A 16,612-nucleotide genomic window follows, 5' to 3' on the forward strand; every position below is an offset into this window, starting at 1 on the left:
TTGTATTTTTAGTAGAGACAGGGTTTCACCATGTTGGCCAGGATGGTCTCGAACTCCTGACCTCATATGACTCACCTGCCTTGGCCTCCCAAAGTATTGGGATTACAGGCGTTAGCCACCACGCCTGCCCCTAAAAGCTGTCTTCTTTTGTGTCTTTCACAATTGTCCAAAGACCAGCCCTGCCAGGGGCCTGTTTGTGTTTCCAGTGGTTGCAGTCCTTTAAGGCCTCTAGCATGAAGTGGAGGCGCAGGAGGGATGGCAGAACATTAGTGCTCCTGAGCTTGGACATGGGGTTGGGGTGAGGACCAGCACCAGCAGCACTAATGTGAGCAGCGATGACGCTTCTAGGCCCCACACTTGTGACCTTGCTACCTCTGGTGCTTCTCCCTGGTGTGTTCTTCCTTGTAACCACCCCCACCAAACCCTCACCCAGCGAGAAAGCAGGTGATATCACATGGCATAGAGAGATGGGAGTAATGACTCGAAGAGCTACTCTTTGAAGTTATGTATTTTGCAAATGTGTGTGTGTGTGTGTGTGTGTGTTTGTTTGTTTGTTTTTTGCAACACAGCTTCACTCTGTTGCCCAGGCTAGAGTGCAGTGGTATGATCTAGGCTAATTGCAACCTCCGCCTCCCAGGTTCAAGTGATTCTTATGCCTCAGCCTCCCAAGTAGCTGGGATTACAGGCGTGCCACCAGGCTCGGCTAAGTTTTTGTATTTTTAGTAGAGGCAAGATTTTGCCACGTTGGCCAGAGTGGTTTTGAACTCCTGACTTCAGGTGATCAACCTGCCTCGGCCTCCCAAAGTGCTGGGATTACAGGCATGAGCCACGGTGCCTGGCCCCAGCAAATGTTATACTAACTCACTGTCACATCTCTAACTTAACATGGTTTTGCATGGATGATTTCAATATGGCCAATGGTTTTGACACTTTCTCTAGCACTACCTGGAGAAGCAACTTACTTCCTTCACTGGTACTGGCTTACTGCAGTTGTGCTTCTGAGTTTGTTTTGGTTTGTGTGGCAGGATCTTGTTGGAGATTGGGGAAAGTAAGGCAATATGTAATTTGAACAAACAACTTCCCTATTCTTACATTATCTATCCCAGAATTATTGACTATAAACAGTATGAAAGAAGGCGAGTTCAAGGGTATAAAAAGTCTTCTTTACTGCTTCCTGAATATTACACAATGAGCTTTCAAAGACTCGTATAAGACCACCAGAAAAACCTGATTATTATTTAAAAAAAAAAAAAAGCTAACTTTATTAGAAGCTTACTAGGCAAGGGAGCCACTGGCTGAATAATTCCACCCAATAGACTCCCCCAGGGTCTTGAGCCACGAGGTTTTATGTTTGGATGGTTAGTCATAGGGTGATCTTGGAGCAGAAGTTCATAATTGAGGTTTAAATTGTGGCTGGCCAGAATTTGTAAACTAGGAGAGGTGCTAAAGTTGTCTGTATTTGAACCGTTTATGAGCTTATCTTTCTAAAACATGACCCCACCAAACAAACTGACACTCAAGGTGTTTGAATTTGAACCAGTCTATCTGGATTTTAAGTTTGTGGTCTCTATATAGTTAATCTGCTTGACAAGTTATAATTTCTTCACCTTTCTATTACTGAGACATAATTTTTGAATCGTATTTCAACCACATCTATGGAAGAGAAAACATCTTTGACCTGCAGCACTGGATGAAGTATTCACGGTTGGAAGTCACTTCAGTTTCAATAGATATTAGGTCTTCTTGTTTTTGTCAATAAGATCATTGATAAAATAGCGACTGTGTGGCAACATTTATGATTCTGTAGAAGTACATGTTTGATCACTGAAACACTGAAGAACTTTGTTTGTCGTCTACTTCTCAGCCAGGAACCAAATTTGCACAATTTAAGCCAAGAAAGCTGATGCTATCTGCTCTGTTTGAAGAACCCAAAGAACTGGATGTGAGACTGTCGACCAGATTACTGAATTTTCTTTTTTCTTTTTTCTTTTTTTTTTTTTTTGTGAGATGGAGTCTCGATCTGTTGCCCAGGCTGGAGTGCAGTGGCATGATCTAGGCTTACCGCAACCTTCACCTCCTATGTTCAAGTGATTCTCCTGCCTCAACCTCCCAAGGAGCTGGGGCTACAGTCGTGCACTACTCCATCTATACTTAAAAACAATACACAATTAGCCAGGTGTTATCTCCTAACTTTTATATTTTTTTAGTAGAGACAGGGTTCCACTATATTGGACAGGCTGGTCTTGAACTCCTGACCTCAGGTGATTGCCCACCAGGGCCTCCCAAAGTGCTGGGATTACAGGCGTGAGCCACCACACCCAGCCCAGATTGCTGAATTTTCTAATGTCTTTATTTCCCAGATCTCTATAATATTAAAGATCATAGAAAAGACTGTAGGATGGAAGTTTAACGTTCTCTAAGATGGTGCCTGTTCTGCCTTGAGAAGGCAGTAGTATATCTAGAATGACTCTTTTTAACCCACTGTCAATCCAGTCCTGTGAATTTCTTAGGCAAGGAGACCTCTGGCTTTAATTACACTCCCTAGTTCTCTGTCAGTCTCTGAACCAAGGCACGTAGGGTTTTTTGAGCCACTTTTGGGGCCTTCTTTAAAGTGTGAAATAGGTATGCCTGAAGACAGAATAAAGCAGCACAGAATTGTTCCTCAAAGGTTAAGATTTAGGGTTTTAAATTGAAGCTCATATTTTCTTTTCTTTTCTCTTTTTTTTTTTTTTTTTTTTGAGACAGTGTCTTGCTCTGTTGCCCAGGCTGGAGTGCAGGGCATGATCGTAGCTCACGGCAGCCTTAAACTCCCAGGCTCAAGGGATCCTCCTGTCTCAGCCTCCCCAGCAGTTGGGACTACATATATGTGCCACTATGGCCAGCTGATTTTTAAATTTTTTTGTAGAGATGGGAGCTCACTATATTGCCCAGGCTGGTCTTGAACTCCTGGCCTCAAGAAATCCTCCTGTCCCGGCCTCCCAGAGTGCAGGGAATATAGGCATGAGTCACCATGCCTGGCTTCTTTATCTTGAATTAAGAGATTTGAAGACTTTTTTTTTTTTTTAAATGAGGGGAAATCAATGGGCCAAAGGGACTCAGAGAAATATCAGGAACTTTCCTGATAGTTGGCATCAGCTTATAGGGTTGGCAAGTCTCTGTCCGATTTGTGGGCAGTAGCCAATTAGCTTTTGTAGCATAAATCCATTATCAGTCACTGGACGCCACCCAACGTTCCATTGTTGGCCAAAATACCCCATGATGTTGTGTAATTGTCCTACAGCTTTGACACAAGTCAACACAAGTCTATTCCGGTACCAGGCAGTGAGATGTAGACATCAGCACATAGTTCCATAGTCAAGGAGACTAAGCGTAAGTAGAAACCTTCCTTAAAGCATCTGTGTAAGAGAAGAATCTTCCACTTGTACAGTTAGTCCCACATCAGTTGGTTACTTACTAAGCTCTATTAGTAAGTGTGGTTGAAGTGCTAATTTCTATGAAAGGATACCCAAGTTTCATTTTAACCGAGACAGAAAATTCCCATTTTTTTGCATGACCTTATAAAGAGTACTCAGTTTTTGGCCATCTGGCTTGTTACAGTATTTGCCATTTACACAACTGATTCACTACAAGGGATCGGTACTAATAGAAACTGGGAAATGCCCAAAGGGATGTTGTATCAGTCCATTCTCTCGCTGCTATAAAGCAATTCCTGAGACTGGGTAACTTACAAATAAAAGAGGTTCAATTGGCTCACAGTTCCACAGGCTATACAGGAAGCATGGCTGGGGAGGCCTCAGGACATTTACAATCCTGGCCGAAGGCAAAGGGGAAGCAGGTACGATTTACATGGCTAGAGTAGAAGGAAGAGAGAAAGGGAGGAGGGGCCGCACACTTTTAAACAGCCAGATCTCATGAGAACTCTATCATGAGACAACACTGGGGGGGATGGTGCTAACTCATTCATGAGAACCCGCCCCCATGATCCAGTCACTCCCACGAGGACCCACCTCCAGCACTGGGAGGATTATTGACATAAGATTTGGGTGGGGACATAGCAAAACATATCAAACGTGGACATAATTCCAATGGTTGGTTAAATTAGGTTTAAGCCATGGAGCCACGAGGGGTACAAAGGCAGTATTAGGAACAGGGGCCCACATGGGTGACATAGTTAGGAGATAACACGTAGCTATTTGCAATCCAGAACCTTAAAGCAGCAGAGAAAGGGGGGGGGGGGGGGGGAGCAAAGGTAAATAAGGAACAAAGGTAAATAAAAACAAAGCTATGTAAGGAACAAAAACGTGAAGACGCGTACAGCAGTCAGTTGTTCTAGGCATTTGAGATCTCGTTCTAATGTCTCGGGCGGTGAATCAGGTTGACTATTTTCAGTGAGAAGCAAAAATTGTGCAGCTGGAGGGCCCACTATGTTAAAGGAGGCTCCAGGGGTAAGGTGACAGAGGGCTTCAGGCACAGCTGCTGCTGCTACTGCTGCTCTGAGATGAGGTGGATGGGTCTTCGCTGCTGGATCAAGAAAAAGGTTGTCATAGGTTTTTGCTTCTAGGCTCCAGGGAACTGGATAAAACTTGGAAGGCTGTCTATATGAGTGAGCAGAGAGGTCTATAGTTAGGTAAGGCCAGAGTGGGAAGTTGTTGGAGGGTTAATTTCAGTCACAGGATATCTGCTTATGTTGGGATTTCAGTTTCTCTTTCCTAGGGCCACCATAACACATCCGGGCGGGCGTGGTGGCTCACGCCTGTCATCCCAGCAGTCTGAGAGGCCAAGGCAGGTGGATCACTTGACGTCAGGAGTTTGAGACCAGCCTGGCCAACATGGTGAAACCCTGTCTCTACAAAAATACAAAAATTAGCCAGGCATGGTGATGCGTGTCCGTAGTCCCAGCTGCTCCTGAACTTGGACCTGGGAGGCAGAGGTTTCAGTGAGCCGAGATCGCATCACTGCACTCCAGCCTGGGCAACAGAGCAAGACTTTGTCTCAAAAGACAAAACAAAACGAAACAGATAACCCCAAACTTGGTGACTTACAACAGAGATTTACTCTCACGGTTCTGGTGGCCAGAAGTCTGAAAGCAAGCTGTGAGTATAGCCACATTCCCTCCAAAGTCTCTAGAGGGAAATCTCTTCTTGACTCTTCCAGCTTTTTGTGGGCTGCAGGCTTTCCTTGGTTTGGGTCTTTGGCCACATCCCTCCAACCAACCTGTCTTCATATGCCTGCCTTGTCTCTCTCTGTTTTGTAAAAAGACACTTGTCATTGATTTAGGGCTTACCCAGATCATCCAGGATGAGCTCAGCTTGAAATCCTTAATTACATTTGCAAAAATCTTTCTTCCAAAGAAAATATTCATAGATTCTGATGCATGGACATATCTTCCTGGCAGCCAGTCTTCAATCTATTACTGTTCCCCAAAATGGGAATTATGGCATAGATGACATAAAGTTATAGAATTGTGATTACACGTTAGGGGCTATCTGCAATAGCTAGTGTGACCCTAAATCTCCTTTGTTGTCTTTTAGTGTCAGGACTGGGCAGTTCTGAATGGCAAATCCTTGTGAGGGATGGACTTCCTGGGATAGTCCATATCCTCAGAAATGTACCTTGTTCTGCCAAAATTATACTTCACAGGGTATAGACACCTTCTCACCTATATTGGGATTATGGAGATCCAAGTAAGTAGCCCAGCTAATGGAAGGCATGGATTCTGACCCCATGTCATGAGCAACTCCTCTTTCTCTTCTACCTCCGTGTGCTCCACCAGATGCTACTTTGTTTGCAGCCAACATGCCCAGTACTGTTTATCTGAGACTAGCACCTCGTACACATTAGAAGTGGTATTGAGACCTGTGTGTACAGAGATGTCAAGTCTCCGAATTGTTCCAGCCTGAAGGTGCCTCATGGTTGCAGGCCAGCATGGCTGGGTTGAGGCTGTTCAGCAGAACTAAGTTCTGCGTTCCAGAGCTGCAACGCCGGAGGGGCTGAATGTTCCAGAAAGTTTTCTAATGCCCCGACTCCCGGATCTACCCTCTCCATGAGCTGTGTATTGTGTCATCCCAAGACACATCCCTCTTTTGATCCTGGTTGAGCCAAGCAATGCTTTGCAGGGCTAAGAGGTCTGCCTCCCTGAAAGCAAAACTTGATGATGATGGGTCAGTAGGGGGCCTGAGACAGGTGACAGTTGAATTAAAACTATTTTGGGAGAATCCCAAAGGGAGAAAAACACGTGCCAAGTAATTTTCTTGGTTGTGCACCCATCACTCACTGTGAAATGCAGATGTTTGCTTTATCTTAAGATGCAATGAAATTATTTACACACTAACTGCTTTAGTTAGCAGTTAGATCCCCTTTCTTGCTTAAGAGAAACTGAAACTTAAGAATTAGAGAAAAAAGATGTCCTGTAATTAGACTTCCAGGCATGGGCAGGCAATCTCTGTGTGGTTCCTAGTATTCTCAAATGGGAGAGAATGTTTATGAAACTCCTACTATGCCGTAAGCCATTTATTAGAATGTTTTCTCTAATTGTTATATAACCCCTGTTTGCTAAAAGTATCTACATTTTTGTTTTATCCAAAGTCACAGTTAATAGGTAAAATATATGGCGTCTCCCCATGAGACGTGTACTCATAAAACGAAGGAATTGCCAAAGGTGTGTCAATGTATGGACGGTCAATTGGACTCCTTCATTCATCTTCTTCACTGTAACCCACATGTTTGATCTGAGCGTGTTTGATTAGTGACTCCAAGATTAGCAGAGAGCTACCGTCTCATCATGATTCTGCTTTACTCAAGCAGATCTGGCTGAACTGCCTGTGCCCTGCCACCCTGAGTCCACTTTCTCTATCAAAGTCAAGTCAATAGCTGGGCACCTGCTGGGTGTGGTTTCCTTTATGCCCCAACCAATATTTCTTTCTTTTCAGAGAGTATTTGATATTTCACTTTACAGACATAGAGCTATTCAGGTTTTCCATTGCTTCTTCAGTGAGTTGAGTGTTTTTCTAAATATTAATAAATGTGTACATTTTATGTAAGTTACTTCCAATGATATGAGGTTGTTAGTAATATGCTCTTATCTTTTTTGTTTGTTTGTTTTGTTTTTTAGACAGAATCTTACTCTGCTGACCAGGCTGGAGTGCAGTGGCATGATCTTGGCTCACTGCAACCTCTGCCTTCTGGGTTCAAGTGATTCTCCTGCCTCAGCCTCCAGAGTAGCTGGGATTACAGGTGTCCGCCCCCATGCCTGGCTAGTTTTTGTACTTTTAGTAGAGACGGGGTTTCACCCTGTTGGCCAGGCTGGACTTGAACTCCTGAGTTCAGGTGATCCACCCGCCTCGGCTTCCCAAAGTGCTGGGATTTTAGGGGTGAGTCACTGCCGAACCCCTTATTATCTTTTTATTAATCATAATGATGCTATTTCTCATTCCTGACATTGGTAATCTGTGTCTTTCATTTTTTTTTTTTTCTTTTTCTGATCTGTCTGGCTAGAGGTTTAGCACTTTTTTTTTTTTTCCTCAAGGAACTGGCTTTTTCATTGATTTTTTTAACCTTTATTGCTTCCTTAGTTTTAAAAGCTGGGACGGATATTAAAGCATGTTTTTATGCAATGGTAACCTCAGAGAGGTGAATTTGGTGAAGGAAAGAAAGGGAATAATTACAAGAACAAAATGTTTGGGAGGGCGATAGTGGACGAACCAGGACTCAGGTGGGAGCGCTGCCTGGGAAGCAGTGTGCCTCTTCTTGTAACGGAAAGCGGGGCATGGTGTGCTGTCTGGTTGGAGGTATGTTGAACGACTCTCAGGGGCACCTATTTCTTTTTTAGGGAACAATTTGAGGACATCCTCTCGCATGATTAGTCTGGGAGATATGCAGAAAGAATAATCATTTTACAGCATAGGAGAGTGAATTTATTAGGGGAAAAGACAGCATTGGCTAGAATTGCTGTCCGTTTGGGATTGGGATGGAAACATAAGAGCACAGTCAGCCTCTTGTTTCCTTTCTCCCCAGCGTCATCATGTGATAAGAGCTGCTAGAGCAGGCTGGCATGGTTATTAATCTTGGGGATGGGAGTTTTGCCAGACTCACACAAGAGTGAAGGGTGTTTGCAAGGCAAGACTCGTAGCATCGAGCTATGGCCCTGTTCATTCTTGCATCTCTTTCTAAATTGTACGTAACAGAGGTGCAAGTGCTGTCCTGTCTAGTGGTGACTGAATTGACCTCCTCCTCCCTGTGAAAACACCAATGTTGTCGTCATTTGCAATTCAGCTCAACATTTGTTGATTCCATCTAATCTGTGCCCTTTTAGCTTTTCCTTTGAACCAGTTATAACATTTCCCTGGTTCCCTCAGGAGTAAAATACATTTTTTGAATACTACTTTTATATCTGTATGTCATGATTTTACCTTTTTCTGAAAATGTTATTTTAGCACCATGTACCTATCACCTGGCATAAGAAATCCTTAGCAATAAAGACGGAACCACGTGTGTGTCCTCCTCCCCTCCCCCCTAGAGGTAAGCAGGTACTTGAATTTGGAACACTGCTTTCTCTAAATCTCTTAAAGAAGCTACGTGTTATTTGTAAGGTATTAAGGGAAAAATATCTTTGCAATACAGGTATACGTTTCTAAAGTAGCACTTGAGAATACCAGTCTTGCTGTAGTAGATGTGGTTGTTTTCTGGTGTCTGTTTACAAAAACTAGGAAGAAATGAACGGCCCGACTGAAAGGTGAAACTTGTTAAAGTAAACCTCACTTTTAACATAAGGGACTAGGCTGGGGCCGGTGGCTCATGTCAGTAATCCCAATACTTTGGGAGGCTGAGTCAGGCAGATCACTTGAGGCCAGGAGTTCGAGACCAGCTTGCCCAATATGGCGAAACCTTGTCTCTACTAAAAATACAAAAGTTAGCCAGGGGTGGTGGTGGGCACCTGTAATCCCAGCTAGTCAGGAGGCTGAGGCAGGAGAATCACTTGAACCTGGGAGGCAGAAGTTGCGCTAAGCTGAGATTGAGACTCTGTCTCCAAATAAATAAATAAATAAATAAATAAATAAAATAAGGTACTCTTCTGAAGCAGTTTGGAGAATTAAAAAAAAGAAGACAAAATAAGGGGTCTCTCCTTCTTTTCACGGGTGATCGCTTTTTGTTTCTCTAAGCCTTAATTCTCACTGGTGAAGTGTGAGAGATCCGACAATGTGATTCTGTGGAAGAAAGAGAATGGCGTGGGCACTTACTGGGTGTTAGACAGTAAACACACACTTCTCATTACCAGCAGGGACGGTGTCAGGCCCATTTACAGGAACTAATGACAGCAGGGGCTGTTCTCAACACTATTTTTTTTTTGAGGTGAAGTCTCGCTCTGTCACCTAGGCTGGAGTGCAGTGGTGCTATCTCGGCTCACTGCAACCTCCACCCCCTGGGTTCAAGTGATTCTCCTGCCTCCGCCTCCCGAGTAGCTGGGATTACAAGCACCCACCATCACACCCAGCTAATTTGTTCTCAACACTTGATCTCAATACATATAATCCTATAACTGTCATCCCAATTTGATAGTTGAGGAAACAGAGACAAAGCAAGATACAGTATTCTGCCTGAGGTCAGGAAATCAGAGGGCAGAGCTAGGAGTTTCTACTCTCAACCCCCAGGTTTTGAAACCTTTCAACAAACAGAAAAGTTGCAAGAATAGAATAACAGACACCCATACGCTCACCAAAGTTCAACAATGTGCACATTTTGTCACATTTGCCTTATCTGGTCATCAGTCTGTATATGCTGTGCTGAAACACATTTATGTTGTCCACCTCATGACACTTCATCTCTACATAAATAACATTCCTATGGAGATCTGATAGGTCCCTCATCAGTTCGGTATTTCATGCAAGTGTATGCTCACGTTTCACACATTGCAACTAGCTGTTTTTCCCCAATGACTCTGGCTTTTTAAAGAGACCAAGTCAGCTGCCTTTGCCTTTGTGGTACTGTCCATGTTTTCCTAGAGGCTGGGAAGGGCCAGAGCCAGCTATGTTCACAGGCTTACGTGCTGTCAGCTTGTGTTACATAATGTGGATATGGGGAGTTCCAATGCATTGTTTGACCTACAACATTGAAACTATTGACTAACTGGCTCTTTATTTACTCTCTGAGTTCGCTCACCGAGTTGTACTGTCCCTTCCCTTGACATTTTAGGTTGATTGTACTTGAGACAAAGATTATTTAGCATCTAAACAATCCGTACAAATGGACACTTATAAAGAACCATTTATTCATCTGTTGATTTTCATTCATTATTTTCATCAATTACAATTTTTCCTCTCCCTCCATCAGAAGAAACCACAAAAGACCTGACAGATTTAGGTAGTCAACTGAGTGTGTAGGCTGCTCAATTAGTAGTATATTAGTGAGTACTAATTGATAAGAAATCTTTTTTTTTCTTATATAAGGATATTTATGACTTTGTAAGTGCCCTTTAGCCCAACTCAGGACAGGGTACAAAATGGGGCCCATGGATGGAGCTGTGAGCCCAGCTCACCACTGTTCAACTCTCTTCTCCATAACAAATTGTCCATGGGGACCCTCAGCATCCGGGGGCAAAAGGGCCAAGTACACAGGGGTCTCTGCTCCTTCTTCTGGGCTCTTGGTGGCACTGGGTCCCGCCATGTCGGTTCTCACCCACCCTGGGCAGCAGGCATTCAGGAGGATCTTGTCCCCTTTCCTCTGCTCACTTAGTTTCCTGGCGTGGATCCTGGAGAGAACGGTGACGCCAATCTTCGTCACTCCGTATGCGCTGCTGGGCCAGCCCTCCTTCTGGTGCACTCCCTTCTTGGTATCCTCCACAAACTTGTTCATGAGCCCCACCAGCTCCTCCTCGGTGATGGTCTCACTGCAGAACTTCTGCTGCAGCTCTGGGCTGCAGCTTTTAAGGGCTCTGAGACTCATCATGCTAGATATGTTCACCACTCTCCCTAAGATACACCACAAAGCATTATGTAGAAAGGTGTGCAACAATCCTGTAGAAAGGTGAATGCCAAATTTGCAGGGATTTTGAAGCAGAAAATTTTCATATGAGAGACAGTTACTGGTATGAGTTCTAAGAGGAATACGCATAGCAAGTGTGGTGGTAGTTGCATAAAGAACTTCATTCCTGCCTTCAAATTTTGGCTGAGTAGAGTCAGGTGAGATTTGGAAGAGCTGCCCTTTGAGGTCCTGGTGAACCAGAGCCTTAGAAGTAGCACAACTTAATAGGATGACAGGACAGGGAAACAGGATAAAAGCTGAGAGTAAGCCGTACATGCAAGTACCCAACTCGAAGCCACACATTTAAATTTTTCTAAAAGTAGCTGCTTAATTGCTGCTTTATTTAATGGGTGGGTTCATCTCCTGTCCCATTACTTAGGGTAACCATTACAGCAGTTTACAACCAAAGAAATGTGATAGTCGTATCTAGCACCTTGAGCATGTTGAAGGCGAGTTAAAATGGGCCCGGAGTTAAGCAGCGGCAGATTATGGACATCTCTGTGTACCATGCTAAGGGCTTGGACTTTCCTCCTGAAGGATTTTTGGGAGCGGCATGACCATGCAGACAGCATACAGGATGCTGGGAAAGGAAAAGACTCAAGACCAGAGGTGCCCTGTGAGGGTTTGCAATTGTCCAGAGGGACAGGTGACGGCCTGCTGTAAAGCCGGAGAGATGGATTCAGGAGGAACTCAGTGAGCACAACTCCTAGGACCTAGTAAGTGATTATGAGGGGTGGGGCATGGTGACCTGCACGATCCTGGTGGGTAGGTGGTGGGGTCTGTGTCCCAGATAACTTAGGGAAAAGGACAGGGATCCTCTGGAAATATCTTAGATTGTGGGGAAAGGCATCAGAAAGAGACGGAAGGCAGCAAGACAACTATGTGGTCGGGAGCTTAAGGAGTGTTCCAGACGGGTGACAGGTATTAGAAGGGCCTAATGAACTGGTGGTAGTAAAGGTTCCACCAGCCTGAATAACATCTCTCTGAAAGAGCAGAGAAAGGCTACAGGATGGACGCCCACGCGGAGAGGCATGGAGCAAAGAAAGAGCATCTCTCAGGAGACATTTGAGCGAAGACCTGAAGGATAAGAGAGAGTCAGCCAGGTGTGCAAACACCAGTGGGATGGGGAGGACGAATGGCCATGGAAGTGGGAGAAGTGAGGACAAAGTCCTGAGGCAGAATGGCACCTATCAGCTGGCAGGAGACAAAGCACAGAGGTCAGTGCACATGCAGCATGGAGAGGAAGCAGGAGCCTGTAGGAGAAATCCCAGACAAGCAGGGGCCAGAGTCAAGCCCCAAAGAGAAGGTGCGCTGTTTCCCATCAGACTCACCTTGGGGTTTTATTAGAGGGAGTAATTCTGTGCACACATCTCGGGTACCAAAGAAGTTTGTTTTCATTGTCACTTCCGCTTGAATATGAAAGGGTGTGGGATCAGCAACTTTTAGGAGAAAAAGAGAACATAGTTAACACATTGTACCCACAGGGTAAAATTCTATAGAATGATACTAAAAATAAAAAATTAGTGCCTTCTGTCTAAAGTCTGTGTCTGGTTACAGTATTGTGCCAATCTATTGGTTTGATAACGTTCTAGTATTTTTGTAAGATGGTACCATTGGGGGAAAGAGGATGAAGGGCGCACACACTGGATCTTGGCATAACCATTTTTTCTTTTTGCAATTTATCGTTTATTTTAAAATCAGTTCAAAATTCATTCAATGGCCTTAAAGCTCAATTCAGAAAAACTGCAGAAAATCTGAAAGAGATCCCCAAAAGTCCGACCCAGGGAAACACAAAGTTCCCCTTGGCTGGAAAACTCCCTTTCTCTAAGATTTCTGCACTCCCTACATCTCCCAGCTCCTCCCTCTCCTCCCTAGGGAGTCCTTCTGGACCCCGCAGCCGGTAGGAGCCCCAGTGCAGCGCTTCTTCGACAGGAGCAGCCCACGTCGGGGAGGCCACGTCCCCTCCCCGTACCCTTGAAGGCGATGCCCGCGTTGTTGACCAGCACGTCCAGGCCCCCGTACTCCTTGAGCAGAAAGTCGCGCAGGGTGCGGATGCTCTGCGGGTCGTCGATGTCCAGCTGGTGGAAACGCGGGCTCAGACCCTCCGCCTGCAGCTGCTGCACGGCTGCCTGGCCCCGCGCCACGTCCCGCGCCGTGAGCACCACTTCCCCCGAGAACAGCCGGCACAAGTCGCGCACGATGGCCAAGCCGATGCCCTTGTTGCCTCCAGTCACCAACGCTACACGGATGCCGGACTTCATGGCTGAATGGGACGCGCGGGACACCTGCGTGAAGAACAGACCTGGCTCAGGCCCTGGAGATGCGCTGCGTGTATCCCAGAGACTGCGCGAACCTGGCGGGCGTGGGGCGCCCACCCGTAGGTTACACGCCCGGCCGCTGAGCGCGCAGGCGCAGGCGCAGGCTCCGCCCCTAGCGGGGAGGGGCGGGCGCGGGGAGGGGCGGGCGCGGGGCGGGGCGGAGCGGAACCACCCCTACCCCTCCCCACCCGAACTTCGCCTGGGTGCCGAGCGGGCGGAGAGCCAGCTGGCCTGACTTTGCAGAACCTCCTGGCTGAAGACCGAGCCCGCGGGCGGAGAGCCAGCTGGCCTGACTTTGCAGAACTGCTGGCTGAAGAGCGAGGACGGACTCTAGCTGCTGGCTGCCGGCTGCCCACATAGCAGTGAAGAACCATTCGTAGTGGCCGTGTGCCACTGCTTGTCCTTGGTTCTCTGAGGGGTTTTCTTCCTATTCCCCCAGCTGTTCAATCATTCCTAGTTGTGTTTGAAGAAATAGTACATTTGCATGGTTTTTTTTTTCCTGTTAAAAAAAAAAAAAAATATATATATATATATATACACACACACACACACACACACACACACACACTGCAGGAACTGCAGTCTTTGGAGCTAGAGTTGCAGAAGAAACTGGAAGGAAATGACAGGGTATCAAGTGTTTGTTGATTTCCCCCCTAAGTATATGAAAACAAAGCTACTGACTTAGCCAGATTTTCCGATAATGGTGGGAAATATTCATTAAATCTTTACAAGGTGACTTCTCTGGGCATTTGCAGGGCCATCAGTTTACCTGTGCATAGGTGTAGGAGGTTTCACAGCCATATTTTACACTGAAAATAACACTCCAGGATGTACCTTTTAATCCCCATCTTAAAATGAAGAAACAGAGATCTATCCTGAGAGTTTATAACTTAGTTCAGTGGTGGGAAATAGAGAAATGCCAGGGGTTCAGTCTAGGTCCGGTGGTTCACAGCACAGAAAGCCTATCACTGAGACCCCATTATTGTCAGGGAAGAAGGCATTATTTGGGTGCTACAGTCTATGGGGGGAGATCAGTCTCAAATCTATCTTCTCAACTGATTAAAATTAGAATATAGCAGGGAAGAAATGTAACTGCATGTGCAAAAACAGCAGGATTTGGGGAGAGATGAGGAGGAGTGGATCAACAGGCATCAGTTAGGAAATTGTTAGAGGTGAGGGGTTTGGCATCTGATTGTCCAGATGTGGTGATCTGATAAGTTTCAGTTCCTAGGTGCTACCTGGGAGGTCTGATGGCTAGTTTCCTGAGAAAGGAACTCAGATAAGACAAATGTAAATTTCTCAAGTTTTTAGACTGGGAGAGTCAATTTGTTTATTTAAAGGAGACCAGGCCAGACGCGGTGGCTCACACCTGTAATCCCAGCACTTTGGGAGGCTGAGGCAGGTGGATCATGAGGTCAGGAACTCAAGACCAGCCTGGCCAACATGGTGAAACCCCATCTCTACTAAAAAAAAAAATACAAAAATTAGTTGGGTGTGGTGGCAGGTGCCTGTAATCCCAGCTACCTGGGAGGCTGAAGCAGAGACTTGCTTGCTTGAACCCCAGAGGCAGAGGTTGCAATGAGCCGAGATCATGCCACTGCACTCCAGCCTGGGCAACAGAGCGAGACTCTGTCTCAAAAAAAAAAAAAAAAAAGACCATAAACATCCGTCCTATGGGACAATTGCATGGTTTCAAAATGAGTGTTCTTCCTTCCTACTTACAAGGGAATTGGGAATAAGGTCAAGTTTCATTTCTGTGCTGTCCCATAGGTTGCCACTATCACAGGTGGCCTTTTAAACATAAATTCAAATTAAGCGATATTTGTAATTCAGTTTTTTAGTTGCACTAGCCACATCTCCGGTGCTCAATATTTGCATGTGTTAGTGGTCACTGTATTGGGCAGTATAGATTTAGGATATTTCCATCCTTGCAGAAAGGTCTGTTGAACAGCACTGCTTTAAATAGATTGCAATTGGCCGGGCGCGGTGGCTCAAGCCTGTAATCCCAGCACTTTGGGAGGCCGAGACGGGCGGATCACGAGGTCAGGAGATCGAGACCATCCTGGCTGACACGGTGAAACCCCATCTCTACTAAAAAATAAAAAAAAGGCCGGGCGCGGTGGCTCACGCCTGTAATTCCAGCACTTTGGGAGGCCGAGGCGGGCGGATCACGAGGTCAGGAGATCGAGACCATCCTGGCTAACATGGTGAAACCCCGTCCCTACTAAAAATGCAAAAAATTAGCCGGGCGAAGCGGCGGGCGCCTGTAGTCCCAGCTACTCGGGAGGCTGAGGCAGGAGAATGGCGTGAACCCGGGAGGCGGAGCTTGCAGTGAGCCGAGATTGCGCCACTGCACTCCAGCCTGGGCGACTAAGCGAGACTCTGTCTCAAAAAAAAAATAAAAAAAAAATAAAAAAATAAAAAAAAAATAAAATAAAATAAAAAAAATAAAAAAAAAAAAAACTTAGCCGGGCGAGGTGGCGGGTGCCTGTAGTCCCAGCTACTCGGGAGGCTGAGGCAGGAGAATGGCGTAAACCCAGGAGGTGGAGCTTGCAGTGAGCTGAGATCCGGCCACTGCACTCCAGCCTGGGCGACAGAGCGAGACTCCGTCTCAAAAAAAAAAAATAAATAAATAAAATAAAAATAAATAAATAAATAGATTGCAATTACATTGCAATTTCAAGGTAGGATTCCAATCAGTTGCTTTAAAACAAGTTAGTAATCAAGGAAAGACCCTTGTTTTTTTCAACTGAAATTTTTGTTGAGCTAATTATAGATTCATATGCAGTTGTAAGAAATAATACAGAGATTCCTTACCCTTTACTCAGTTTCACTCAACAGTAACATATTGCAGAAGTATAGTACAGCATCACAATGAAGATATTGACAACAAAACAGTCCACCAATCATACTCAGATTTCCCCAGTTTGATGTGTACTTTGTATATGTATTTAGTCCTATATAATTTTATCAAATGTTGGTTTGTGTATCCACCACTACAGTTAAATCAGTATGTTTCCATTCGCACAAAGAGCCCTCCTGTTGCACTTTTATCACCAAACATACCTATTACTCCCCAAACCAACTCTATTTCATGGCACCCACTAATCTGTTCACCATTTCTACAAGTTTGTTGTTTCAAAAATGTTACATAGATGGAGTCATACAGTTTGTAGTCTTTCGTTTTGTTTTGTTTTGTTTTTTTCCACTCAGGATAATTCAGAGCTCTGTTTTGGATTTTCTTTTTTTTTTTTTTTTTTTTTTTTTTTTTTTTTTTT

The 16,612-nt window shown here is 45.1% G+C and overlaps 2 protein-coding genes across 4 annotated transcripts in view; one reads left to right on the top strand and one right to left on the bottom strand.

The window, feature by feature from the left end:
* Window positions 1-4,452: 4,452 nt before the first annotated feature.
* Window positions 4,453-16,612, top strand: part of SETD4 (SET domain containing 4) — a 44,539-nt gene continuing 32,379 nt past the window's right edge. Inside the window, exon 1 of the mRNA XM_025378896.1 lies at window positions 4,453-4,537. The gene's annotated coding sequence lies outside the window, so the exon portion shown is untranslated. The remainder of the gene's footprint in view (window positions 4,538-16,612) is intronic.
* LOC112620389 (carbonyl reductase [NADPH] 1) lies at window positions 10,243-13,455 on the bottom strand. 3 transcript variants are annotated; one of them, XM_025378897.1, is made up of 3 exons: window positions 12,989-13,455; window positions 12,348-12,455; window positions 10,243-10,964 (listed from the first exon to the last, which is right to left on the bottom strand). In XM_025378897.1, exons 1-3 carry the CDS (start codon window positions 13,275-13,277, stop codon window positions 10,528-10,530), a joined length of 834 nt encoding a protein of 277 aa, XP_025234682.1. In that variant the 5' UTR covers window positions 13,278-13,455; the 3' UTR covers window positions 10,243-10,527. The 3 variants fall into 3 exon arrangements, with proteins under 3 accessions (XP_025234682.1, XP_025234684.1, XP_025234683.1); XM_025378899.1 differs by having other exon boundaries at window positions 10,243-11,236; window positions 12,989-13,421; XM_025378898.1 differs by having other exon boundaries at window positions 10,245-10,960; window positions 12,344-12,455; window positions 12,989-13,421.

Source organism: Theropithecus gelada, chromosome 3, assembly GCF_003255815.1.
Source record: "Theropithecus gelada isolate Dixy chromosome 3, Tgel_1.0, whole genome shotgun sequence".
NCBI lineage: Eukaryota > Metazoa > Chordata > Mammalia > Primates > Cercopithecidae > Theropithecus > Theropithecus gelada.

Coding starts and splice junctions, on each gene's coding strand:
- LOC112620389 (XM_025378897.1), bottom strand. CDS start 13,277: ATGAAGTCCGGCATCCGTGTAGCGTTGGTGACTGGAGGCAACAAGGGC. Junction 12,456..12,988: donor CGCGGGCATCGCCTTCAAGG/GTACGGGGAGGG, acceptor TTCTCCTAAAAG/TTGCTGATCCCACACCCTTT. Junction 10,965..12,347: donor CCCTCTAATAAAACCCCAAG/GTGAGTCTGATG, acceptor GGTGTATCTTAG/GGAGAGTGGTGAACATATCT.